At 40.6% G+C, this 13,514-nt stretch overlaps 1 protein-coding gene across 23 annotated transcripts in view; it reads right to left on the reverse strand.

Annotated features, from left to right (window-relative positions):
• MYT1L (myelin transcription factor 1 like) overlaps positions 1-13,514 on the reverse strand; it is a 629,697-nt gene that overhangs the window by 51,750 nt on the left and 564,433 nt on the right. For all 23 annotated transcript variants that reach the window (XM_077488717.1, XM_077488713.1, XM_077488709.1 and 20 more), the window contains 2 exons: positions 1,606-1,727; positions 366-434 (listed from right to left, as the gene is read on the reverse strand). In XM_077488717.1, the coding sequence (XP_077344843.1) occupies positions 366-434; positions 1,606-1,727 (191 nt within the window). The remainder of the gene's footprint in view (positions 1-365; positions 435-1,605; positions 1,728-13,514) is intronic.

Here is a 13,514-nt window from a genome sequence, read left to right on the forward strand (position 1 = left end):
ATAGGACAGAAACTAAGGAGAAATACCCTCAGTGGGACACAAATGGCACCCCCTCCCCCAAAAAAATAAAAAACAAAAAAAAAAGACTGACAGAGGTAACAACCCTCTCTTATTTTAGTCAAGCTGAAAAAAAGTTACGCCCGCAGTTCTACTTTAGGCAATACCTACTGGGCTCTGCAAATCAGCTATTTTTTATACTGCAGAAGGCATTTCTGGCACAGCAAAGGTAAAATATAATTTTCTCCTACAAAGTATATGAGACCAGATCTATAAACTACTTCTTATTCATTGATAATTTTTTAAAGCTGGAAGGCAGGTTTGCTGGTAATAGAGTAACAAGAGAAAAAGACAACACGGTTCCTTACTTGAGCTCCTGTGAACTGGTGGCCATCATGCTACGAATACTTTTATCAGCCAATGGACAACCAGACAATCTGCAAGAAAATACATGTTTTTCTTATGAAGACGTAGGTAAATTGCAAGTTCAGGGGAACATGTTTTCTACATATGAGCTTTCCACAACTGATAGCAAGAAAACACTAACTTAAAATGTTTGAATTAGAGAAAAATTCAGTGACTAAAATCCCTTAAATCACACATATGTTAAAATAATTAAAAAATTTAACTTTCATTCAAATAATGCTCGTGTATTGTCACTGTCACATGAGCCCCTGGTGGAAACTACTATTGACCATGTCAACACAAGTGGCTCAGACATGGCTCACCATTGTCACCATCAGAAACCTGGTTTAGAGTAGTGATGTGGGACCAATGTTAAGCCTCGTACACAGATCAGATTGTTGGCCAACAAAACCGTGGACTTTTGTCCAAAGGGTGTTGGCCCAAACTTGTCTTGTATACACACAGCACACAATTGTTGGCCATCAATCACGAACGTAGTGATGTATTACATGGCTTTTCAGCTCTTTAGCATCACCCTTTGGGCTCCTTCTGCTAATTTTGTGTAAGTAGAAGTTTGGTGAGTGTTGATTTGCGCTTTTCCTTTTGCACTTTTCATTTCACGTGCTTTCAGCCAATAATAAATAATGTGTTATTTATGATTGGCCTTGGAGTTATTGCTTTGACATTATTTGTTTGGTTGAATAATGATTTGATTTGGTATATTTACTATATTTTTGGATGCATAGAATGCACTTTTTGGTTAAGTTCTATTGGCAGATAGCATGTCTAATTGTATTTATTTTCTTTTTTTAATGCACAATAAAAAAAAATTGTGTAGAATAATACTTGGCTATGTGTTTTACTTCAAATGACAGTTTGGGAGTAGGCAGTTACATTTAAAAAAATACAATGTAAAATTGACAAGGGACACCAACATAGTTGTGTCTTTGATCTTTGATCTTGACTACGGAATAATGGCATTGTGGTAACTTGCCCCCCCCCCCCCCCAAAAAAAAAATATGAGGCTTTAGAGTGAGTGCTTTTAATGGGAAGTGGTAGGAAGAGGCTTGAAGACATAAGCAGCACTAAGATGTAAAATGGGTAAAAATATTTTTTGCCAATTGTTCATGAGACACGTTCTAATTCCTAAGCTGCCAAAACATCCTAACAAAAATGGAAGTTTCAGAGCTAAAAAATGCTTACGTTATTAAGTCCTTCTTGCTCTCTTTACACTGAGGATATTTGGGTTTAGGGCTTGGAATTGTGACTTCACCAGGGTACCTTCTATCTTCCATGGCATCATGAAATGGATCCAAATCATCATGCTGCAAAATAAATACATAAACAAACAGTTTAAGATAGGTATTTTGTAATAAACGTCCGGCAATATGCATTTAGTACAATCACAAGGAAGCAGAATAAAATATATATATATATATATAATATATAATATAATATAAAATTCTGTATTACTTTATTATTATGTGACAACTTTATTTTCATTGACTTGGCACAAATGATCTGCTTTTTAATAAAATTATTATTTAAAATTTACTTTAACAAACATCCCCCTCTGCAAACCCAACAAATGGTGGAAATGTGAAAGTCTGTTAAGAAATAAACTAACCAACAACAAAAAAAAAACTTTGTTAAAAGAGGGGTATTGCTTTTTTTTAATTTATTTTTTTAGAATCATATTTACCTAGCTGGATTTAACACCGCCGATCATTCGGTTCTCAGGGCTCCTTGAGCAGAGAGCTGGTGACAGTCATGGGCTCTCTGATCTGCCCTTCTGCACTCACTGTGGATGGGGGGGGGGGAGCATTCGGCTCAGGCTCTCAGTGGCTTGCTGAGAGGCAGAGCAGGGAGCTGGTTCAGGCATTTGGGCAGATCCTGACCATATAGTCGCAATCTTACTGGAGCCTGGACTGGCTCTGTGACGTTAGCCGACAGCGGTCTACATCCTGCTGTCAGCTAATAACAGGTCACAGGAGTGCAAAACGAACTGCACTCCTGTGATCCACAGGAGAAGTATAGCCAAGCTAGCTTTAGCTATTCTTCCCCTTTAACTTTGGATATCTTTGATTTCAGAGAAAAAACACTCTTGCAGATTGTGGACTGTTTTTTTTTTTCAAATATCCAAAAGACCTAAAGCTACTAGATATTACTGTCAAGTTCAAAGTGGTATTAAAACCAAAAGTATCATTTCTGCATTCATGTTCTTTTTTAGGCTTTCTTTCTTCTAGTTTCATCTGGTGATCCAGTCAGCAAGTCTGTTGTTTTTTAAAAGCACAAGCTCTCCAGCAGAATGTATCAGTTACAGAGATGAGGCAAACCATTTAACACTAGCAGGTGTGTTTACAATGATTAGCTTTCATTTATTTACAGTTATAAAAAAAAAAAAAACTTTTATCCCAAAAGGAAAAAAAAAACAGTTTGCTGTAACTAATTATAAAGTGTGAGCTGGAGTTTGGCTTCAGTTTGTTATTGTACTTAAATCTGCTAATACATCTAATGCCGTGTACACACAGCCGGAATTTCCAATGGAAACAGTCCAATGGGAGATTTTCATCGGATTTTCCGACCGTGTGTATGCCCATTGGTCTTTTTCTGTCAGCATTTTTCCCATGGTCTTTCGATTGAGAGTCTGTTCTTAATTTTTTCAACGGAAAACCTTTCTGTCGGATTTTTTGCGATCATGTGCATGCAATTCCAAAATGCAAAATTCCAACACATGCTCGGAAACAATTTGACGCATGCTCAGAAGCATTTAACTTCCCTTTTATAGTGCTGTCGAACGTGTTGTATGTCGCGGTGTTATTGACCGTCGGAATTTGGTGTGACCGTGTGTAGGCAAGACAGTTTGAGTGAGATTCCGACGGGAAAACCATCAAAGCTTTTTCCGATGAGAATTACGATCGGGTGTACGTTGCATAACACTCCCCTCCCCCCAAGACTGACAATGCTTTTGTCCAAAGGTGCCCCCCTGCTCATTCATCCAGAGTGGGGGCACTCTAATACAGAAGGTGTGTTACTGGTCAGATCATCAGGTGAAAAAAAATATATAAAAAGAAAACAAATGCAGCCCCCAAATCTAATTAGTGATAAACTGCAATTGATTACATTTTTAGTTTTGGGTTTAATGCCGTTTCAAGTTTATATTTACAAGGCGTGATATTCCAAATAGAGTTAGTTGCAGACAACCCACTTTGTACAGCAGAGAGCTATGTACTGTTGTATTGTAGTTGGGAATTTCAGCTAGTTTACTGCAGTCCCAGATCCCCTAAACCTGAAAGTACAAGCTAAGAGAATGAATGATACCGTAACCCTATGTTTTTTGGCAACCTACATTTAGTGCTTCTATGCAAATAAAAACATCATCTTCTGCAACATTGGTGCAATAAATCAGTAGATTTCTGAACAGGAAGCACGGTAAATAAACACATAGATAATCAGATGTCCCCATAGACAAGATTCACATCTGTGTAGGTAGTTCCCGCTTCGGGTTCATAACCGTTCCCGCAGCCGCAACCACCCACACAAAAAAACATGCTGGATGTGTGTGGGTGCCATTAGTCCTTATGGCACACTGCACACACTGGAAATCACACCTTCACTGGGAGACACACTGCACTTGCAGTTCCAGTGCAGGCTGCAATTTCTAAAATGCTGCAGGGACTTTTTCCCTGCTTTTTAGGAGGCACGGCAGCCCATTCAGTATGAACCAGGCCTTAAAGGCTTGTTCACATGTAACAAATGGCCCCTGCCCCTACCTATAACTGCCCTTCACAGTTTTAATTAAAAACAGGGGTTTAGTTTGCACACATTTGCAAATACATGCGTAAGCTGCAGAGTCACTTCATTGCACGCCAGTATTTCCTGCAGTCCTAACTCTTGTACATTTATGAGTCTCCATAGTGGAAGCGCATGCATTCTGATGGATTGATAGAGGGCAGGTGAACCTGGAGGTAGCCCATCCCTCCTTAAAGACACAGGGGCACACTGGACACCCAGCACATAGCACAATGGCAGCTATGACCAAGACTGGTTGGTGACAAGACTGGTTGGTGAGTTGAGCTGGGAATTTTCTTTAGTTTTGTTTCTTGCTGTGAAAGCCAGTTATAGGTGGGGGCAGGAGTCATCTCTTTGTTACTGATGTAATATTGGGTAGGGGACACATTGGACACCTTTTCTGCCATAGTGCTATGTGCTGGGTGTCCAGTGTGCCCCTGTGCCTTTATGGAGGGGTGGGCAACCTCCAGCTCACCTGTCCTCTATCTATCCATCAGAATGCATTTGCTTCCACTTTGGAGACTCTCATAAATTTACAAGAGTTGGGACTGCAGATAATACTGGGGTGCTGTGAAGTGGCTCTGCAGCTTATGCATGTATTTGCAGATGTGTGCTAACTAAACCCCTGTTTTCAATTTAAACTGTTAGATAAGTTAATTTGGTTGGTAAGCAGACTGGGTGGTGAGTTGAGCTGGGAATTTTCTTCGGTTTTTTTCACATGTACAGCAGCTCTCACTGCCCCTCTGAAAAGCATTTCACGGTGGATTGCTTTTCAAAGGTGTATGACAGGCAGTGAGGAGGCAATATTATGTGGCTTGTGATATGTTGATATGTCATATGTTGTATGATTTAACACTGTAAGTGCTCCAATACTGTGCCGCAATCGCATGCATTTCACGTGGTTGCAGAGGGTTGAGGAACGGCCCCATAGACTTCAATGGGTCATGTTCAGCGATGTCTTAATTTTTCCCACGGCTGCAAATCACAGCATCATGGCCATGGCATGGGTTCAGCCATAAGTGTTCAGGTGGGCGATTGGCAAAAAAATAACACCATGGCTCAACCGTCTGGTTTAATTATGCCCCTGGCTACCGATGTGAACGAACATTAAGAATGATGTTTGGGAAGAGATCTGCCAGTCTTTAGGTGAGTTCAGTTCTGGAGCTTACTGGGGTACTCAATGTTTGTGATTATGATACACATGTGGTACTTTCTCTCTAATTTTAATCTGACAAGGCCCTATGTTCTGGAATGATTTATACTGCTTGTGAATCTGTGCAGTAATGATAATAAATTATATCTAATGTATAGATTATTTTTCATTTTTAAAGCTGTAGTAAAGTCTGGGGAGGAAAAAAAAACTTCTCCCTGCAAGGTAAGGGCATAATGTGCTATAATGCAGTGTATACTAGCACATTATGAAAGACTTACCTTAAAATGAAGCCCTCCAGCAGCGCGCGGTCACCGCTGATTTGACTTCCATCTTCATGCGGTCTTCCTTCTGGCTTCCCGGGCTCGGGGTCTTTGAATGGCCAAGCCACATGGAAGCCACATTAGTGCCACAATGCTCTGAAGGAATGGCATGTTCAGTATGCCATCCCTTCAGAGCATGGGTATCCGAAGGTAGGGGCAAGGGGGGGGCTATAGCCCCCCCGGAGCAAGGTGTCCCAACATAGACACTCAGGGACCAGGCTGATCCTGGGTGGGTGCAGAGCCGGCACCAGCATGAGGGAGGAAAGGTGGCTGCCTTAAGGTGCCAGGAGAGGGAGGGCACTAAAGCTACGGGTCCCTCAAGAAAAGCTGATGCTGACGCCAGCCCCGATCACACCTTTACCCAGCTCAGCACAGGTCACACAGCGCTCACCATGACATGCAGCGCCACACTGTGATTCTGTGAACATCAGCTGCTGCCTCCAGGTCACACTAATTTCAATTTGCTCTCCACTCCAGGCTACTACTGCGCCTCCTCTCTCTGAGTCCTGTGTGAAGGCAGAACGACCGCTTTTTTCCTCTCCAGGCTCCAGCCCCGCAATTAACAATTCCCGCAGAAATTCCTCCAGTCCAGCACAGAGTCAACAATCACAGCTGAACTGGAGGCAACAGATGAGGAGGAGGAGTCCCGTGAGATTAAAGGGAGGCGTCAGCATGCACAGGAGTGGGATCAGCATGGAGTGGAGGGATAGAAGGTAAATATTGCTGCTTTGCTTTGCATAAGCCCGCTTACATGTACACCATGGGGACCCTCTAGAGATGAGGAATAGATGGGAACATAGGGACAGAGTGCAAGGGAAAAAGAAAAATGGGGACAGAAAGGGACATGGGGCAAAAGAGAGAAGATTACATGGGGACAGAGGGGCAGAATCTGCTTCCTATCCACTTGCTCAGCTTGTGATCTGTGTGCTGATCCCCTGCTGAGCAGATCCCACACAGACCACTCTGCTCTATGGGTGGTGAGGTGTATACAGACTTGTGTATTTACATCCAACTGCCCTCCAATTCCATCTGCCCAGGCAGTGGGGAACAGATCCCCTTTGTTTGTTTTTGGAAAATTGGATTGGATTGGATGTAGAAGGCTGTAAACGACACAAGTTTGTTTACATCTTTAACTCCATAAAGGACAATGGATAGTGAACTGACAAGAAGACCCGATCAGACCAATTGGTGCCAGGATGGGGGTAGAATCTGAATCCCCAACCACATGCTGGAGCTTCAGATTCTTAATGTGCTTCAGACATGTCCTTTTTAACACACTCCTGGCTGCAATAGCAGCCAGAAGTGTGTGTACTTTTGTAAATCGAAATGTTGGCTGATCACTTCCACAACCGCTAGGATGTGCCACCTTCCCTCCCCCCTGCCACTTAGTCACCTATATGCTATCATATAGGGGCTATTGGTTCCCTATGTGATAACAATAAAGTCAGGAAAAAATAATAATAAATACATTTTAAAAAGTTTTAACTGTTTATATGGACACATAAACAAAAATAATTTTTTTTAAGAGGCCTCCCCCCACACACACATACAAAAACACATGTGCTAGGTCACCTAGGTAGGAAAATGATGTGTGCCCTACACATATATCACCGCACACATCAGAATGAGGGCAATCGTCTTAATTCTAAAATAATGACCTACTGGGATGAGATTAAGGGATGTAGATCCAGCTGGCGTGGCACCTGCACCACCCGCTCAAGCCCCTCCACGATGTTGACAAAAAGGGGCATGGGTGACCTTAACATGATGCCCCCCCAAAAAACGTCTGCGGACGCTCCCATGCTTCAGAGTGCAGTGCACATGCAGACATTGTGAATATTTCCTAAACGGTGCATGTTTAGGAGATATTCCCTGTATCTACAGGTAACTTTATTATAAGATTACCTATATGTACAAGTCACCAAGTGATGTTTACTACCTCTTTAAAAGAGAAATTCATGATTAAAAAAAAAAATACTCCCCTAGGTGGATGGAACATCAATTCCATGCTGCATCTGTCCCCTTCCGCCTCTACACCATGAACGGAGCAATCAAAGACCACAAATCGCTCAGTTCTTTGCCTTCAATGAGTAGAGAACCAGTGACCATCAGTCACCGACTCTCTGCTCTGCCCCTTCAGCGATCATTGGAGTGCCAGGCTTTAGAGAGGGCAAGAGCAGTTGGCTCAGACTCTCAGCATCACACTGAAAGGCTGAGCCAGCTGCCGGTCGGGAATCTGGGTGGATTCCAACATTAAAGTCAAGATCTCTCCAGAGTATGGACTAGCTGAATGGGTACTCCTGGGATCCCCAGGGGAAGTAGGACCAAAAGAGCATAGGCCCTACTTCTCCTTTAAAGCTGAATTCCAAGCAGATAAAAATGATTAATGATTAATGCTATTTTGTTTTAATAATTCAATAATTAATCATTTTTGAATGCATCATTTGTAATTGTTACTTACCTGCAGCAAATTAAAGGTTTCATGCCCTACCAGATAGGGATCCTGGCTGTGCAGTAAAGCTGTTTAAATCACTGGACTGGATGGACAGACATACAAACCCTTTGGCAGGCAAAAAAAGCACCCTTATATGAACTTCATCTGTGTATTTAGCTTTTTTTTTCTGGAGTTCAGCTTTAACCACTTTCAGACCGGACCATTTTGCTGGTCAAAGGCACTGCATCGCTTTAACTGACAATTGCGCGGTCGTGCGACGTGGCTCCCAAACAAAATTGACGTCCTTTTTTTCCCACAAATAGAGCTTTCTTTTGGTGGTATTTGATCACCCCTGCGGTTTTTATTTTTTGCGCTATAAACAAAAATAGAGCGACAATTTTGAAAAAAATGCATTATTTTTTACTTTTTGTTATAATAAATATCCCCCAAAAATATATAAAAAAACATTTTTTTCCCTCAGTTTAGGCCGATACGTATTCTTCTACATATTTTTGGTAAAAAAAAACGCAATAATCGATTATTGATTGGTTTGCGCAAAAGTTATAGCGTTTACAAAATAGGGATAGTTTTATAGCATTTTTATTAATAATTTTTTATTATTTTTTTTTACCAGTAATGGCGGCGATCAGTGATTTTTATTGTGACTGCGACATTGTGGGGGACCCATCGGACATTTTTGACACATTTTTGGGACCATTGTCATTTATACAGTAATCACTGCTATATAAATGCAGTGATTCCTGTGTAAATGACACTGGCAGTGAAGGGGTTAACCAGTGGGTGGCAGTGTAGGGGTTAAGTGTTCCTAGGGGTGTGTTACTAACTGTGGGGGGATTGGGCTTTCATTTAGTGAACACTGATCTCTGCTCCAATCACATGGAGCAGAGATCAGCGTCACTAGTTGCTAGGCAGAATGGAGGAATGCTGTTTACAACGGCATTTCTTCATTCGGCCGCTCCGTGAGACGATCGCGGGTATGCCCGCGGCGATCGAGTCTGCGGGTCCCGTGACCGGACTCACGGAGGTCCCGACCAGCGCGGCGGGCACTCCCGATGGCAGGGCGGCAAATTTAAAGGGACGTAAATGTACGCCCATTTGCCTGCCCGTGCCATTCTGTCAACGTACATCGTCGTGCGCTGGTCGGCAAGTGGTTAAGCAATTAATATACTAACCTGGGGATGGTGTTCCTTTAAATCAGGTACATTGTTTATCATTATTTTTAACATAGCAAATAACTTTATAGTTAGGAAATAATTTTAGGCCTGAGGCTACCCTTACAATCAGCCAACCTAGCAGAGTGACAGGGTCTTTGCAGAATCTTAGCTGTATGCAGTGGTGCATTGTCAAAGTGGAAGTAAACCCTCCTATCGTTTTCAGCCAAGGAAGCTGCCATTTTGGCCTCTGTTTAATCTTCAACTGTCACGATGCTGCACATGTGATCAGTTATGACACCAGCCATTGGATGGTTTGACAGTTTGGTTGAGAGCACAACCAATGTGACAGTTAGCATTCCCGGAATGCCGTGAATGTAACTGTTTTTGTAAATATTAAGTCAATGGGTTTACTTCCGCTTCAAGTTTGGCTGTTCATTCCACTTACATGTGTGGCGCCTCTCTTTTTGGCGAATGTGAAATTTTACAGGTCCACTAGTAGAAAAGAAGTAGATTGACTGGTTTGGGATAGCATATAGACTTCTCTCCTTCAGGTATACTTATAAACTGTAATTTGATTCATTTCAACACTAGCATAACTTAATGGTAATTCCCTGGATGGTTGTTTAATTGTATGTAATATTGTATATTTAAATTTTTGGTGATGTTAAATGGCTTTGTACTTCAGAACTGATGAACTGATACAGGTGATTCCATGCATTAGGCTCAGTTTAGAAAGCTTTGGCAATTGTAATCTGCCCTAGTTACTATTATTTTATATATATATATATATATATATATATATATATATATATATATATATATATATATATATTGCATATGTATTTTTTTATTATTATTTTCAGTGATGCGAGCTAATGAAACCAGAAAATAATTGTTATTGGAAAGTTCTAGCTTAGTGAATTGAGTTTATTAGGCTGCCAGTCTCCTCCTCTCCTCCTTTCCTCCCGACTGACATCAGCAGGGGATTTACAGCTCCGCCCCAGCAGCTGTCAGGTCAGGGGAGAGGAAACCAGCAATCAGTCATGTGAGCACCGAGCGATGATCGCAAACAAGGTATTAGGCAGATTTTTTTATAAGTCACATATACTGGGGTGCATCATGTTATCTAACAAACACTGGGAACTATAGTAAGACAAAAAGTGGCTTTGCAACCACTTTAAAGCATGAATAACAGCACAGTGCTTGTGCTATGTAATTTGTCCCTTTGTATCATATAAAATACCTGGCTGAGTCTGCCTGGTTCTGCCCTCCCCCCTGTTGACCACAGTTTATCATGGTTGCTGAGCCCTGACACTATGGTCAGTTTATGTGCTCCATCATCCGCAGCTCTCCTCTGGCCTCTCTCATCCCCCTCTCTGCCTGCCAGTTGTGTCAGTGCCTGTCCCTTCCTTCCCTCCCCTCTTGCAGAAATAACATAGTAATTTTCAGGCACTGATCTGTCATCCTTAATGCTAAGTACCCAGTGTATGTGTTTTATTAAAAAATGCAGTTCTATACTATATTTCATACCGCCGCTCGCCACTCATGTGACTGCCTGCCACTCTCCTCTCCTCCTCCCAATTGACCTCAGCGAGGAATTCTCAGTCCCGCCTGCTGTAGCTGTCAAATTGGGAGAGGGAGCAGTGAGTGCAGAGCAGCGCTAGGATATAAGGTATAGAACGGCATGTTTTTATAAAGCACATACTGTACCCAGGGCATTTAGCATTAAGAAAGACAGATGAGTACCTGGAAATTACCAAGTGGGGTTACAACTTTAAGTATGTGATTATAAACAAACATCTACAATACAATTCAAACTTAATAGTGCATTAATATACACATATGTGTGCTCCACCTAAAATTGAATATTTAAATCTACCATTGTGGTTAGTCAACAAACAAACATTATATGGACTAAATACAATCAATAATACTTCCAAAATAGTTAAATAAACATGTGTTCTGCTAAAAAATTAAAATCTATTTAAGTAATAGCCACAATGTACTATATATATTTACATGTAATAACAGAACTCTCTTAATATTAATGATATACAAATAAGTATTGTTCCACTTAAAACCGTGTAGTGTAGTATTTTTGATTGTTGACTACCCACATTAGTAGATTTTAATTTTCAATTTTGGGTGGAGCATAAATATGTGTATATAAGTGCACTATTAAGTTTGAATTATATTGCTGATGTTTGATTGTTGTATAATTACATACTTAAGTATTAGGTATTTAAGAGCAGCACAACACATTATTTTTATTTTTGGATTTATTTGATGTGGGAATGCATGTAGTGTTTGCTGCAGCTCTATCTGGTGTTAGTACAGGCATACCCCACTTTTAAGTACACAATGGGGTTTATTTACTAAAGCTGGAAAGTGCAAAATCAGGCTCACTTCTGCATAGAAACCAATGAGCTTCCAGGTTTTATTACCAAAGCTTAATTGAACAAGCTAGGGTTAGAAGCTCATTAGTTTCTATGCAGAAGTGAGCCTGATTTTGCACTTTCCAGCTTTAGTAAATAAAATCCAGTGTGTACTTAAAAGTGGGGTATGCCTGTATCTCACAATCCTTGGGCCCCTTTCACACGGGGCAGACTCCGTCACGTGGATCCACCTGTTAAGCAGGGGATCTATTTTCTGATCCCCACTGAGCAGGTGGATGACAGGTCTGTATCCGGTCTGCTTATGCAGATTGGACACAGACACAGCCCACTGTTCTCTATGGGGCAGTCTGATGGAAATGGGCCGACTGTCCGTTTCCATTCGGCTATCATCCGATCCTCTAGACCAGTGATTCTCAAACTGTGTGCCGTGTGAGATTTGCAGGTGTGCCGTAGGAGTTTTGAAAAATATTTAAAATTGCTAGCATTTTGAAACCTTGAACATATCGAAAAATTCAATGATAAAGCAATGTCGCAAAAGTTGAAAAAAATTTTACATATATAAAAACGCAATCTCGGTCAGTCTGTCATTTATTGGTTCTTTTTGTAACCTGACTAGTGCGAGATCTTGGGAGAACTTGAGCTCTCTAATTATATTATAATAATAGAAACTTTTCCATTCCAACTTTGATGCTTAAAAAAGTTTGTTAATTGTTTAGCGATGGAGAAATTCTTATTTAAGTCTGGAACTCTGAAAGAAAAACTTTTAAATGAAAAGCAAGTGAAAATACAACGAAGATTACAATTGCTTCAATCTGATTTTCTCTTGAAAGCAGGCACATCATTCACAAATAAATTTAAAATTAAATATATATGTAAAAATAAATAAGTTCTTCACCACAAAAATGGTTAAATCGTTTCAGGTGTGCCGTACATTTTTTGGGTCTTTTTGGTGTGTCGCAAGTTTGAAAAACACTGCACTAGACAGATGGGGAGTTGATTCCCATCCATCTGTTTTTGGTGGACTGGATTGCATCGGATGACCGTTTACATCTGCCTCCCCATAAAAAAACAATAGGTGGTCTGATTGGGTCTGCCAAAAAAATGGACAGTGGACCTGACCGGTCTGCTCGTATGAAAGGGGCCTTATTTGTTTGGCAACGCACAAAGGTTTTTTGTTTTGTTTATGCAAACATGAACATTCCCCTGACCCCTTGCATGAGTTTAAACATAAATGCTTTTGTATGCATGTCTTCATTTATGTTCAGGGCTAAAAAAAAAAGCTAAAAATTTTTATTATTTAGTCAGGTATATGTGAACTACGGCATATGGATATTTCATACTTACCACATGTAGTCATTGGGTGGCGCTCTAGAGACTACTGATTGGAGGTTTTCTGCAGTATGTTATATAGATCCTCAATACAATGGTTTAATATTATCCCTAGCTATTCATCTCTGCTCATAATACCCAAACAGCTAAACAAGTCAAATGAGGGACATACCTCCTCCTGCTGTCTGCTTTTAGAGTCCCATGTGAATTTTCAGCTACAAAGAACCATTCAACAAGGGCAAAGCTAGTGCTGGTACTTCTTAGTATAAATGATCTATAGAAAAACTTTTCAGAAAGCACCCTAAACTAAATGTAAATATGTCAAATAATGCAAGTAATGGGAAAGCAATATAAATGATCCATTTGTTAATTTATAAACAATAAAATATGTAATAACTGTAATACTATTAATAATGTGTAATATTAATATGTAAAAATAAATATAACCTATTATAGTAGTTAATCTCTCCCTGATCTCTGAGCTATCACACGTGGATGTCCAGTATTGCAGAT

Source organism: Lithobates pipiens, unplaced genomic scaffold (genome assembly GCF_037356315.1).
Source record: "Lithobates pipiens isolate NorthernLeopardFrog02 unplaced genomic scaffold, aLitPip1_a1.2 Scaffold_18, whole genome shotgun sequence".
Lineage (NCBI taxonomy): Eukaryota > Metazoa > Chordata > Amphibia > Anura > Ranidae > Lithobates > Lithobates pipiens.